A 14,525-nucleotide genomic window follows, 5' to 3' on the forward strand; every position below is an offset into this window, starting at 1 on the left:
TCATGCACATGAGCACTTTGCAAGATTGCCTACACATGCCTCAAACTCAGTCGTACAGCACAGTGAGACTACACCTCTCTGGGGCACATGGAAGTTCAATGGAACAAAGAATTAGAACACATTCTCTCAGGGCGAGAGTAGCAGTATCTCATATTTTTTGACCTAGAGACGGGTTGACCGGGGCGCTAGGGGCGAGCAAATCGTCTTTATGCCACGTGAGAGTAGCAGTATCCCGACATCGATGTCTTATTAGGTTGATGATTCATCTATATAAATCTTCCATGTGCCCTCCAATTTTTGATAGTGAACTTCGGTTAAGAAGTTCATTAAAGCTTGAGTTTTGATCATCGTCTGAAGTTGAGATTAAATGTCATATTTATTCAACTCTGTAATCTACTTGAACAATCTCCTGAACCTCTGGATTGATTAATGCTCGGCCAAGAATATTGTTAAAAAGAAATGATGTTTTTTTTTCCCGATTATTCTTTTTTACTATATACAAAAACTAATGATACCATTGTGGAAGAAATAACGGTGAAATAAAACTAAGTACGAAGAATCAGTTAACCTTCTCAACATTCTACTCACTCAGGAATTTTATCCATCAGCCTTGTTTCTATCCCCATTTTTAGCGTCATTGTAGAGCTTGGGCAGGAACCACATGCTCCTTGCAGCTTCAGCACCACAACCAGGCCATCTATATCATGCAACGCCACATTCCCTCCATCTGCCATTAAATTTGGCCTGACCTCATCCAACACCAACTCCACATTCTCTTCAGTTAATGGAAGAACACACAGTAGTGGCCTCGACATTGACATACCATGTATAAGTACCATCCGGTAATTAATTACCACGAGAAGTGTATGATAGAGCTCGTACATCCCTAAGCCTAGTGAAATAAGAACTCGAATAGGAAAATACAATCATAGGCATAAAGATATATATAGTCTCATTTGTTTTTTATTTGTCTTACTTTTGTTGTTTCGTCGGTTAAATAGAGAGACCATTGTCTCAATTTGCAGATATTTAGGAGCGGTGATTCTAGTTGGTAGGTTAAATAGCTAACCTTGTAATTAACTTGCAAGTGACCCCATATAATTACTTGGCCTAGCATAGCTCATTCAACTAGTTTTGCGTAAAATTAAAGCAAAATCCTACAAGTTTAATATGATTATGATATGGAAAGATCTGACTAACCCACTAATTAATGAGTCACAAGGCCCAACTCAAGCATTTAGACGCTGTTATCCAACAAAAGCTATCAGTCTTCTCGTATAAAATTCAACAATATATCAAATGGTATGTGCATACATTATATAACGCAATGGTCAGCTCCGCAAACCACAATGCAACGGTCGCTCCGCAAGAGATTCATACATTGGCTATGTAGTGATCGGATTTTTTATCTCATTTTTTTCCTATTTCCGTATTTCACTCATCATCTCCAGTTTATCACCGACGGCTTACGATCATTGGATCGGTCAAAACTATACTTTTGAATAAGGTGAATCTAGAGGTATCGTCGTCGGTGCCATCGATGTCAAAATTTGGCGACATCTGAGGAGCTCAGATTAACGAGAGAAGAAAATTTACTCAAATATGATCAGATTTTGACAAATCCCGGATTCATCTCCCAAGGAATAATTTTGATCAGGTCGACGGACCACCGGTAATAAACTGAGATGACAAATGAAACACAGAGATTGAAATTTTTGAGGATAGAGGATCCCATTTTAGCTCCGTGAGCCCACCGCTGGTCGAGAATAAGACAACGCAACGGTCTCCTCGTGCCAGAAGCCCAACGGCTAGCGCTTCCCCCACCGAATTTAATGCTGTGAGACCCGAAATTACTTAAATTGCCACCATCTTAAACATGAAATTACACTGGCAACCAACATGTGGCAAAATCATGCTGCTCAAAATAACTCAACATAGAGTTATTAATGTAATTTCGACCAATTATTGAGGTAGACATGTAATTTCCGCTCTATTTATACCTCTTTCTTTGATTAGGAGCAGATCGGTGGGCCGATGCCGAGGCAGTAATAGAAAGAACAACGGGAAAGCGAACCCACGCTCCGCATGCCGCCCAAAAACCTCGAGTCCAACGGCTGTAGTGCTCGCCGAATCAGCAACCCTAATCCCGCCCAAAGCTTACCGCTAGCCGCTAGCCGTGCAATGGCCGCCGTGCGCGTTCGCGATGCCCCGCCACCGCCGGTGATTGGGAAGGCCGGGAGGTACACCGTTTTCATCACCCCTCCGCGCACCCCGAAGCCTTGTGAGGATTCTGGTTCGAAAAGCGCGAGCCCTGAGGCCGGGCCTGTTTCCAGCCCTGGAAAGGTGGCTCTTTTACCAGAAACGACTGTCCGTTCGCCTTCGCCGATGGCTGTGGAGGTTTCCTCGCCCATAGTTAGCGCTAGCCCTGGAAAGGTGGTCCCTTTGCCGGAGAAGGCTTCTCCTTTGCCGCCTCCGGTGCAGGTCCCGCCGCTTCAAGTCGAGAAGCAGGCCGCCAAGTCATCCGGATCCGTGTTCGGGTTCTTCTGGGACGCCATTACCAGAGTTCAAGATGGTTCTCTTCTGTCCTTCCAGATTTCGATATTTGATGCCTTTTTGCTGAATTTATGAGGGTTTCCTTGAAGCTTGTATCTTCGGTTTGAATTTCAGTGCATTCGAACTTGGATGAGTGTTTAGCGGATTGGTTCGGCTTAAACCAGTCAAAATATCAGTGGGCCTTGAACGATTACTACGATTATACTGGAAAGGTAAGCTTTTCCCTTTCAGTATCAGACTACAAGTTTATATGTTTTAAAGTTTCGAGCTTTTGGCTTATGATTCTCGCGCTTGAATGTCTTTTGGAAGAACGTCTTCTCTTTGGAGGCATTCTTAGGTAATTCTAGTATTCATGCCGTTTGAAGAGACGATGTTGGAAGAGATCGAATCAGTCGTTTCTCGTCTGGGACGATTAGTATGAGTTTGGTTGATGGTTATTAGGAACCAATATCTTGTAGTGCATTTAGTTGGGTAGAATAGAATGGAATGGGAATGGTTTATTGCCTCTGTGAATGCTTATCGGGGTGCTTGTTTATACTAATTTGACACCATTGTCGAATGTATTCTGTTCCTGAGGTCTCTGTTTTAAAAATGTTTGTATAGGCAGTTCCACAGTGGTATATAATAACTCATATCAAGTTTGTTTCTGCCTTCTTTCCACTGCAGAAGGAAGGGGTTAAACGTGATCGGTTGAAAGAAATCGGTTGTAAGGAGCAATCTGTATGACACTTCACATCAGGTATATTCAGGTCACCTCTCCTGCTCCATGTTTATCTATCCTCTTGTGAATCTTTTCCATCTATATTTGTTGCAGAAAAGCTTCTCCGAATTGGTTCCAAGTTTGAAGTTGTTTGGTAGTTATATATGATGCAACCGTTTTCTTGTCTGGCCCAACCAGCTCAATGTTCCAGTATAGCCAATTCTAGATCTTTTACTAGTTATCATTTTCAGTCATGCTATTCGTAAACCCAGTCACATTCGCGTGTCTAAGAATGTAGTAGAACTCTCATCTGAAATCATGCTTTGTTTATATAATTGCAAGCAATCAAAGCAATTGTTCTTTCCCATGATGCAATATGTTTACTGTTATCGCTCATGTACAATTGAGAATGGAGCTAAAAGCATCGATGCTAACAGATCATGTCCTAATTGTGAGAAGTAGTGGATTGTGAGCAATTGGAGCATCCATAGTAGTAATAGACTAGCTCTGTTTCTATTTTATAGGTAATAACATAATGACAATAGAAAGAAACTTAAAAGTAAACTGCTGGTACATGTTCCAAGACTTTGCTATTTATTCGATCTTGTCATGATGAACTCCCTACTCCAGTGCTAGTTGAGAATGTTGCAGTTGTGCTCGTCATTGAGCTCCACATAGAGATATCGACACTATATGGCTCAATATGCTTGAATGGATTGTTAACAACTGGATTTGTATCTCTTCCCTCCAAGACCTGCACAACACAGTTCATAGTTGGCCTTTCTTCAGGCTGATGCTGAATACACTTCAATGCTACTAGACACAATCTCTCGACCTTCTCCCTGTCCTTCTCTTCGACCCCACTTTCTTCAATTATGCTCTTTATCTCGCCTTGTTCGAACCTGTTCCACACCCAGACGGGGAACCACTCCTTGCTCTCCGCTTGCTTGGCGTCAAAATTCTTTCTTTTCCCCAGCATCTCAAACAGAAGCATGCCGAAGCTATAGACGTCAACCTTATGGGTGACTGGCGAAGGCGACCACATCTCGGGTGCAGCATAGCCAGGAGTTCCCCGACCACCAAATGCGACCACTGAATGAGTCTTCAGCTTGTTCCTCTCACATAGCTTTGCCAGTCCAAAGTCGGCGATTTTGGGCACAAATTCTGTTGTAAGAAGTATGTTTGCCGGCTTTATGTCATAGTGCACGATCTTTTGTTGGCACTCCTCGTGCAAATATCGGATTCCTTTTGCAGTGCCAACTGCGATTTCATACAGCTTTCTGAACTCAATCCTCTCTTGTGCTTGATCGAACAAATACTGGTCTAGTGATCCCTTCTCCATGTACTCGTACACGAGCGCCTTTGTCATTTCGTCGAAGCAGAAACCATAGAGCTTGACTAAGTTGAGGTGATAGGTTCTGCCTATGGTGCCAACTTCTGCCATGAATTGCTCCTCGGCTTTCTTGCTCGAGGTGCCATGGAGGACTTTCACTGCGACTTGTACTCCATTCGGAAACTGGCCTTTGAATACCGTTCCATTACCACCAGAACCCAATTTTTCCACAAAGTTTTGGGTGAAATCTACAAGATTTTGAGGTGTGAATCTAATGGGCTTCTCTTTCATGATCCTAAATAGGAACTCTTCAATAGGCTTCATTTCAATCCTCGATTCATGGCTCAAGGAAGGATCCATAGATCCAGTTTCCGAACAAGATGGATGCATCCTCGCATCTATCGACGACTTTCTCATGTTTTGAACACATCGTATGACCAAAATTGCTATCACGAGTTGGATTATCCCACCAAAGATCACTAATACTGTAAGGTTTGAAATTCAAACTTTTAAACTATTGAAATTCGAACAATAAAGAAACTTTTCACATATCGAACCTGAAGTAGAAAATCTTACTTATTATGACAGCAACAGAGAGGCCGCCTGAGCCCGAAGCCATCCCCTCAGTCGCGGAGGTAGTTTAGGATCTTAAGCTTGGATTTCTTTCTGCATAAAAAAAATCGTCTCTTGCAGTAAAACTAACTTTAGAACAGGTAGATCTCCTTTATACACTCTTTTCTTAGAAGCAGAAATAAACTGAGGGAAGAAGAGAAACTTACGAGCTTGATCAGTGATCAACAATGGTAGATGTTTTTCTGGTTCGGTACAAATGGGAAAGTTACAAATGATGAAGAAAGACTTTATTTTCTTACACTAAATGGATGAAAGAAATCTTATCAAGAATGAAAGAGACTTAAACAAATTTCTCAAATTTTCTTATTGCAAGTATATTTTTTTTGTGTTTTTTGATTGGTTAGCTGGGGCAGTTGCTGTCTGGTGATGGCTGCTAAGCTATCGTTTATCTAGCGAGGTGACTACTATTTTGGAGTAAAAAATAATTTCAATAATGAGGGCAGTTGAAAGCTTGTGACTTTGATTGTGATATATGCAAAAGTAAAACCTAAAATCAACTTTCATATTATTATTTTTTTCAGAAATTAAAAGATCGTCTTCTTTTTAATTCGAATTGTTAAAATAACACACTTCTTTTTTATTAATTATCAAAATAATATTTCATCACATTTCAATCTTATTTGGTTGTTATAACATAAATGATGTGCAATTTGACAGAAATTTTATAGGCCCCTTGGGATCGATCTTGCATGGGTTGATAGTGTCTTCAAGGGGCGGACAGTTGAAGGATAATAGTTTTATTATAAGAAGACAGGTATCAAATCTTAACAAGAGTATATTCTTTAAAAAAAAAAATTCTTTTGGTTGTCGGCTATAAGTTGAACTCGTTCTTTATATAATTTAGGGATAAATTGTAAAAAATATCTAAGATAAGTGTAATTATTTTTTATTATAATTTAATGGATTATTTGAAAAAAAAAAAGCTCCCAAGTTATGTTTCTCTCACCCACAAGTTCTTCCTTTATCCCAGTGCAAATTCAGATGCACCTCCTTCTTAGCATTGTAGGTCTTCAGGCTACAGCTTGGATAGGATAAAATCAAGGGAGTTGCACCTCTTCCTAAACATTGTAGGTTCGAGCATGTCTTTTTATATATCTTAATATTAATAATCAATAGTTATTCATGATTTATTTTTTCCATATTTACCTAGGGACATATTAGTGGGAGGATATTGGGATGAATAAATTATATTTTACCACATGTAAACCTTCTTGTTATAGCTTGGATAGAGCAGGGATTTTCTGGTCCAAGATCTCTAGATCAATCCTAAATCCCTGTTCATTCATTGGTGGGGTAAATTATACTCCACCTATTAAATAGATGGAATACAGTTCACCCTACTAATAAATTTATAGGACCTCTTTTGGTCCAAAAGATCCTGAACCACTGTGGCTTGGATAGGGTAAAATATGGTTCCACTGTGAATGATGTGTATTTATCCCATTTCAATCTATTTTAAATTTTGAAAATACTTTTAATTTGTTTGATATGATATTATAATAATCAAAGGATTATAATTATTACAATTACATGATTATAGTAATTATTGTGTAATTATTATACTACTATAGAATCATATTTATAACCGTATAGTTCCCGGGATTATGGTAGTATAGTAGGATATCTAGATTGTCACCCAAGTATCTATAGTTTAAACCTCAGATACGGTGTATTTGCAGAATTTTTTTCTTCAAATGGAGGGCGTAATCATAAGATACTAGACTTCTGAATTGGTCACCACGTATACTTCCTGATTTATCTTAGTGTCTAATAGAAAATTTCTATACGATAAGATTGAACATCTCTGGTCAATAAAATTAACTTAAATTATCAAGAATCGTGAGATAGTGTGAAAATAAAACTATTTAAAAAAAAATTAAAAAAGGATTGAAACGGGATGAGTTGTTTTGATAATAAATATCCTTTTGATAATTTTAATAAACAAGTATATATATATATATATATATATATATATATATATATATATATATATATATATATATATATATATATTATCTTTGTGTATATATTTAACAATAATTGCCATGAGTTTAGGAAGCCGAGTTGGTTGACCAAGTCATAATACATTAAATTGATCGATTTATTGTGATTTGACATAGAAAAGGTTCGATCTAAACGAAACACTAAGTTTTAATATCCACCTCTATTTTGACTCACCTTGCTCGACCCAATTGATTTATTTGACTAACTTGATTAGTATGCTTGACTCGTCTGACCAATCTACTCAACCAGATCGCATTATAGCTTCCTCGGCTCAGCCAACTGCTTTGACTCGATCAACTCATTTGGTTTACTCATCAAGCTCAACTTCATCAAAACCAACTTAACTAGCAATGCTTGACCCACTCATTTCACCAGCCCACTCAATTTGACCGACATGATCAACAGCTTGACTAGGTTCAGTTCAACCAACCTTGTCAGCCCGACTAACCCTACTTGGATTTGATCGACCCATTCAGCTCCTTCAGCCTGGTTGGCTCGACCACTCAATCTGTCCATTTAAGCGACTCAATCAACCTAACCAACTCATTCGACTTTTCTGATTAGCTTGGTCAGCCCCTTTAAACTGTTCTAGCCAACCCAATTGGCCAACCTAAGCACTTTTAAAATTTAACTTTTTTTAATATATATATATATATATATATATATATATATATATATATATATATATATATATATATATATAACGCATATTTGTGGGGTCAGTAAAATGAGGTGACTAGAAGTCAAGACCACAAGATGGTCAGAAGTCAAGCTGACGTGGAGCTCAGGAGGGTCAGAAATCTAGCCTCCGCGACGGGTCAGAAGTCAAGCTTATGTGGAGGTCAGAAGTCTAGCCTCCGTGGCTGGTCAAAAGTCAGACTTACGTGGAGGTCTGAAGTCAAGTTTGCGTGGCCAAGGTCAGAGTCTCGGCGGACGAGGCGAGTCGGACAATAGCCGACCTCGATAGTGATCAAGAATTGGGCCCACGGGCCAAATACAATTAGGAACTGAACCCACAGGCCGGGTATAGTTGAAAGCTGGACCTATAGACCAGGCATAGCTGAGAAGGGGGCCCACATGCCAGATAGAGACAGAAGAAAAGGCCTTGGGCGAAACCCAGAAGGGCGGGACACAGACCTAGCGTACAGGTCGGGATGTACAAGCCATGGATAACAGTAAACAGAAGCAGGTCGGGATGTACAAACATGGATAACAGTAAACAGAAGCAGGTCGGGACACAGACCTAGCGTATAGGTCAGAACGTACAAGCCATGGATAGATCGGGACACAAACCTAGCGTATAGGTCGGGACGTACAAACCAAGGATAACAGTAAACAGAAGCAGGTCGGGACACAGACTTAGCATACAGGTCGGGACGTACAAGCCAAGGATAACAGTAAACAGAAACAGGTCGGGACACAGACCTAGCGTACAGGTTAGGACGTACAAGTCATGGATAATAGTAGGCAGAAGCAGGTCGGGACACAGACCTAGCGTACAGGTCGGGATGTACAAGCCATGGATAACAGTAAACAGAAGCAGGTCGGGACACAACTCTAGCGTACAGGTCGGGACATACAAGCCATGGATAACAGTAGGCAGAAGCAGGTCGGGACACAGACCTAGTGTACAGGTCGGAACGTACAAGCCAGGGATAACAGTAAACAGAAGCAGGTCGGGACACAACTCTAGCGTACAGGTCGGGACGTACAGGTCATGGATAACAGTAGACAGAAGCAGGTCGGGACATAGCTCTAACATATAGGTCGGGACGTACAAGCCATGGATAACAGTAAACAGAAGCAGGTCGGGACACAGCTCTAGCGTACATGTCGGGACATACAGGTCATGGATAACAGTAGACAGAAGCAGGTCGGGACGTAGCTCTAGCGTACAGGTCGAGACGTACAGGCCATGGATAACAGCTGACAAAGGCAGGTCAGGATACAAGCCTAACGCACAGATTGGGACATATGAATCACGGATAATAGAATATAGAAGCAAGTCGGAGTACAAATCTTTGCTGCTTACTCCAATCGTTGCTACCAAAGGATGGTCGTTCAGCATCCTCGCCTTGTCGACTGGGGGCTCCTGGTCAGTTCGATTGGCCGACCAAGACCTTTGACCATTTTTGACTTTGACCTCCATGTTAGCGGACCTTTTCTTCCTTTGACCCTCCTTTGATGAGGCTCTTCTTTATCATCGTATCACCCATCGAACTCACTAGGCTAATTGACTCGTTATTTAGTTGACTTACCCAAACCAAGCAATGAGTACATGCTAAATGACTCAACTCGCATGTCTCGCTCGACCAACTTAACTTGCTTGACTTCACAAGATCACTCAAGCTAAGCCATCCAACTCGTCTCAAATCTACTAGTTCATTCGGACCGCCTAACCAGCTTAAACCAACCAACCCAGCTAAGCTGATTGACCAACGTACAAAAACTTATTAGCTTGCTTGATTCGACTCATGTAAACTAGTAGACTTAAACCAACCAACCAAACTAGTCTGATTGACCAACCTACGTAGGTAGACTAATTCACTCGTACACGTAGACTAATTAGCTTGCTTGCTTCGACTCTTTTACACCAATCAATATGCCTAGCCGGATGAACAAACTTTATCTAACCTAAATAAGGGGAAAAAAAAAAATTTCACTTATGTGTCAAAACAAACAATATAACTCGTTTAGACCGACCAGCCTATACTTAGATCGATCAGCATGTCTAGCCCGATGAACAAACTTGATTGCTTCAAAAACTACCACCAATCAATCTCCATAATAAATCAGGGTCACCTGTGACTGTACATTGCAAGTCTGAAAGGCATGTGATGTGATGCACCATCACTGATAGTGACCCAACGTCCTGTTCATGAAAATAGATTTCTCATTGTCCGGTGCAAGAACCAAACTTGTTCATGCAAATAGACATTTTCTCAAATCTAATAGATATGCCATCAATAATAATAATGGATGAATCTTATGCTTAGATTGTAAAATTAAATTTATAAATAAATAAAAGGAAAATATGCAACATTATTCTGAAAGACCCTCCTCTCCTCTGTTTAATTAGCCTGAAACTGAGCTGAAAGCATTAACTCCTTCCTGTTCAATGGTCAACTATTTCAATCAGCAAATTTAATTCAACCTCTTCAACGAGGCAAGAAACCAAATAGCAAGAACAACAACACTGATGCCTGCATGTGACCTTGCACTTAATGTAATATGCATTGCCCCAACATTCAGACTAGGCACCAGTGGCTTAAAACTGAACCGGTTGGGTTGAGTCGATCTGCGGTTCAACCGAACGTTGGGGGCCATTTAAACCCCATTTCCTCACAAACTCCGTGCTTCAAATTCTTCCGAGCAAAATAAGCCATGGGCTCCAAGAAGGTCATGTTTGTGTTCCTCTCTTTCCTCCTCTTTGTATCTTTAGCTCATGCGGGCAAGCCCGGACCTTTGGATCAGAACAGCACAAATCATGAGGTACTTTTCTTTTGTTTATGGCCGTTCGATTTTATGGGAAGTTACAGTTTGGTTTAGCAGGATGTGAAGAAGATGGCTGAGAGTAGTGCAGAAGGATGTGAGGGAGCAGGGGAGGAGGACGCTGAGTGCTTGCTGAGAAGAACACTATCGGCACACACTGACTACATCTACACCCAGGAGGAACATAATTAAGAGTTAAGACGAAGATTAAGGCAGCATAAATTCCAGGGATTAGTGATAGCTTTTTATATATGTATGTGTATATGTTTGTACAGTCCGTGTCTTGAATAAAATGGGTGTGAATAGATAAGTATATGATTTACTATCGGATTATTGTAAATTAATTATGTTGCTTGAGCATTTGCTTGTGTGAGAGCGTTACGCCTCTTCCGCAGCCGTCCATATGTGATCGGACAGTGGATCTCGGAGTGGTAAATTGTGACCGTTGGATGAGTCTATGTCTGAGACGCGGATGCTTCGGTTTAGCGGTTTAAGGGAGACGGGGAGGAAAAGGTCGAGGAGGAGGCGAAGATGTTCCGGAGGGGGAGGTTCTTGTCGTTCCCGATGGTGATCGGAGCCGTTGTGTGAGTGCTTTCTTCTACCCTTTTCGTCTCCCATCAATTTTGATATTTTTTTGTATTCGATCTGTATTCGTCTTTTGGAAACCCTAATCGATAGGTATGGATTTGTTTTTTAAACATCTTGGATTTATTAGAGATGCTACGGCATGTATCTGCATGATTATCAAGATCCTAAACGCTAAGATAAAAAACGGGGTTTTGTTTAGCTTCGGTCGTGGTTCCTGTTGGACTGCAGTGTATACGAGCACTTTGGTGAGTTTCAGTGATGTTCTAATTGGAAAGCAAAGGGAAAAAAAACCTTGTTTTGAGCAAAGATGCAACCATACTTGGGGATTTTTGTCTACTTGATTTGTTTTCTGAATGTATTAGAATTATTATAGTTTGGTGAATCTGATGGTGCAAATTGATGTTTCTTTGTTAAATTGAGTGGATCAATTAAGGATATGTAGATGCTTGCTTGGGGAAGCAAGAAAGATATCTATAATTGTTGTACAAGAGGCTATTGTCTCATGATTGTGGAGTAGTTAGTTAATTGAGAGATTGTGCCGCAGGAATTTGATGCTCTTTTTCCAAAAGGCACATCCTTATGTTGTTCTACTCAAGCAAGACATCTAGATACAACACACCTTTAGTATATGAATCTACTGTACTTCTGTCAAATCTGTTACTGAATTTTCCATTTCTAGTATTCTACTTTGCAAGTGGAGGTGATAGGAAAAGTTGTCATGTAAGTAAAATTGAAGGGCAAATCAAATTGACAGATTTCATGCAGTTGAGTAGTTGAACTTAAATAGTTGGAACTTAGCTTATTATCGGCAATCCTTCTCTTATGAGTGACTTGGGTTGGCTATTATGTTGATTGGCGATTCTAGAATTGAAGTTACAAGCTTCTCTTTTATTAGTTAAATGAGGAATGATCATCATTCATTGTTTCAAGTTTTCAGCAAACCATAGCACACCGGCTTTTACAGTTCGACTGATTTTATAATCAGCTTATCTTTTCTTCCTCTCTTCATTTTTTTTCTAGCCCTATACGACTCGCAATTTCCAACGGTTTCACAATATATGAATGCTACTATTTAGTTCATATATTTTAAATTGTGTGATAGCACTTATATCTAGATAATTACCAACTTTGATCAGAGCCAATAACCACTTACCACCCCAATAATCTTAATTGTTTGCAAGAATCATGCTTGGTTGTTTAATGTGTATAGGATCGGAGTGGTCTCTGGTAAGGCAATTTTCGGGCCGCCTCTTGATGAGTACTGGACAAAGAAACTGCAGGAAGAGGCAGCAAAGAAGGGTGATGCTGGGTCCAGCTAGTTGCCAGCGAAACATGGCTAAGTGATGATTTGTTATTCTCTTTCGTACCTTAAGTTTTTCGTCACCAAACTAATACCAGTTGTATGAAGGTTGTAGTTTCTTTCTTTCTTTTTTTTTTAATCGAAAGTTAAGTGAGTTTTTACCAAATTCTCTAGAATAATGATGAAGCTTACAATTTTATTGGCGGTTATCGAGTCTTTAACCTTTTTATTTTAGGTTCAGTGGTAGCAAACTTGCCTTTCAGCATATATGCTTTGATTAGAGCCCCAACAGTTAGAACTCACTCTAAAGATAAAATGTATTAAACAATCAACAAATGTTCTCTAGTTCTTCAAGTGAGTTGTTGAGCTTATCTTTCAATTCTTTCATCATTCCAAGAATTATCGAGCTTAATTGAGTCATCATCAACTTCCAAGAAGTTCAATTGATCTCCTAGCATCCAAAAGTATCATTTGGATCAAAGTACTCACTCTAAAGATAAACTACACAAGTGAGATATGGTTACTCTTATCAAATAGAGAGACATTTTGTGGGAGAAAGACTAAAAAAGATAGTCTGTCAGAAGCTCTCGTCAGTGTGGGATTCCAAAGAAAGGTTGGATCACACTGGTATATTGTATAATGTTTTATTCTACATTGCAAGATATTGTTATTATGAGAGAAAGATCAATATAACAATAGTTAGAGTTGATATTGGAATAACTTATGTTGAGCTTGGGTTATAAGCTTTAGGAACGCTAAGTTTCCACCAAGAAAGCACATGTGACTGAGCTTTGGTCTAATAGGCAAGATGATCAAGCATTCCAATTTTTTCCATGATCTAGGTGGAATACCATGGGGGTAACACTAGATTGAAATTGTAGGGAGATGATTTGTCTCTTGAAGGAGCTTAACTTGTCTTCTTAATGTTGTCGTTGCTACATTAGACAATTCATATTCATGAGATGTGGGAAGGTCGGAGCAGCGTTCCAACTCATAGCCATCCCAACTTAGACTTTGATACCAAATGGACACCCAAAGAAGGAGAAAAATAAATGGTCGAGATAGAAGGTCCATCAAGAAGAGAGAAAAATTAAAGAAACTAATGATCTTAACAAAAATTGTACCTTAACAAGTATCTATTTCATTTTATTGTTTGCATTCTATGTGGTAACTTGTTTCAATGTTTGACGATAATAATGTAACTCGAATGCACTCTCCGAGTTCCTTCTATTTCATGTCAAACTCTACAATTAAAGAGATTATAGTGTCAAGTAGTCGAAAGAGTCAATGTTCAAGGAGAAAAATTAAAAAATTAAATTGAGAAGCCATGTCGCTAACTCCAAGTTGAGGGTACCACAAACTTCATGCTAAGTCACAAAGAGATTCAAGAATAGTCTTCACTTAGGTTTAGGTTGCGCCTTGACCGGTTGTAATGCATATTAATTTTATGTACATATTCTAATTTAGCATGTGAACAACATAAGTTCATATTGTCCATGGCCCATGGTGTGAAGAATCCTTTCGACACTAGAAAAGTACTCAAATGGTGATATAAAATTCGATTCATAATGATTTTGAATTCGGGATGGATATGAAGATTCAACCATATGAAAAATACTATAAAAAACTACAAATATATATATAAGCATTTTCTTAAAGATTATTATTTATTAATGTGCATCATATTAATTCTTGGAATAATGATAAATTCAATTAGCCTTATCGACTAGTCCTCAAGTGATCGGTCTGGTCCTACGAAATTTTTTCATTAGTCATCAAGGTAAATTGGGAAGCGTGTGCATCGGATAGCCTAGAAGTTCAGTATTCTTTAATTGTGCATTCTATTTAAAGAAAAAATTTCTACAAATATATCATAATTAGAGATTAAATTACGGATATCTGAATGACAACTTAAATATCCT

General features: G+C 39.3%; 2 protein-coding genes and 1 long non-coding RNA gene across 4 annotated transcripts; 2 read left to right on the forward strand and 1 right to left on the reverse strand.

Annotated features, from left to right (window-relative positions):
• Positions 1-2,001: 2,001 nt before the first annotated feature.
• LOC122016249 (proline-rich receptor-like protein kinase PERK10) lies at positions 2,002-3,620 on the forward strand. Its single transcript, XM_042573483.1, has 4 exons — positions 2,002-2,572; positions 2,668-2,765; positions 3,220-3,292; positions 3,368-3,620. The coding sequence occupies exons 1-3, from the start codon at positions 2,086-2,088 to the stop codon at positions 3,277-3,279; spliced, it is 645 nt and encodes a 214-aa protein (XP_042429417.1). The 5' UTR covers positions 2,002-2,085; the 3' UTR covers positions 3,280-3,292; positions 3,368-3,620.
• Positions 3,621-3,715: 95 nt separating this feature from the next.
• On the reverse strand, positions 3,716-5,480 carry LOC122016248 (rust resistance kinase Lr10-like). Of its 2 annotated transcripts, XM_042573482.1 has the most exons (3): positions 5,366-5,480; positions 5,163-5,252; positions 3,745-5,071 (listed from the first exon to the last, which is right to left on the reverse strand). In XM_042573482.1, exons 2-3 carry the CDS (start codon positions 5,203-5,205, stop codon positions 3,861-3,863), a joined length of 1,254 nt encoding a protein of 417 aa, XP_042429416.1. In that variant the 5' UTR covers positions 5,206-5,252; positions 5,366-5,480; the 3' UTR covers positions 3,745-3,860. The 2 variants fall into 2 exon arrangements, with proteins under 2 accessions (XP_042429415.1, XP_042429416.1); XM_042573481.1 differs by having other exon boundaries at positions 3,716-5,071; positions 5,163-5,452.
• Positions 5,481-11,082: 5,602 nt separating this feature from the next.
• LOC122015912 lies at positions 11,083-12,812 on the forward strand. Its single transcript, XR_006121006.1, has 2 exons — positions 11,083-11,299; positions 12,514-12,812. It is a non-coding gene; the product is annotated as an uncharacterized LOC122015912 (long non-coding RNA).
• The last annotated feature ends 1,713 nt before the right edge of the window (positions 12,813-14,525 follow it).

Source organism: Zingiber officinale, chromosome 8B, assembly GCF_018446385.1.
Source record: "Zingiber officinale cultivar Zhangliang chromosome 8B, Zo_v1.1, whole genome shotgun sequence".
Taxonomy (NCBI): Eukaryota; Viridiplantae; Streptophyta; class Magnoliopsida; order Zingiberales; family Zingiberaceae; genus Zingiber; species Zingiber officinale.

Coding starts and splice junctions, on each gene's coding strand:
- LOC122016249 (XM_042573483.1), top strand. CDS start 2,086: ATGCCGCCCAAAAACCTCGAGTCCAACGGCTGTAGTGCTCGCCGAATC. Junction 2,573..2,667: donor CATTACCAGAGTTCAAGATG/GTTCTCTTCTGT, acceptor TTTGAATTTCAG/TGCATTCGAACTTGGATGAG. Junction 2,766..3,219: donor ACTACGATTATACTGGAAAG/GTAAGCTTTTCC, acceptor TTTCCACTGCAG/AAGGAAGGGGTTAAACGTGA.
- LOC122016248 (XM_042573481.1), bottom strand. CDS start 5,205: ATGGCTTCGGGCTCAGGCGGCCTCTCTGTTGCTGTCATAATAA. Junction 5,072..5,162: donor CTCTGTTGCTGTCATAATAA/GTAAGATTTTCT, acceptor CAAACCTTACAG/TATTAGTGATCTTTGGTGGG.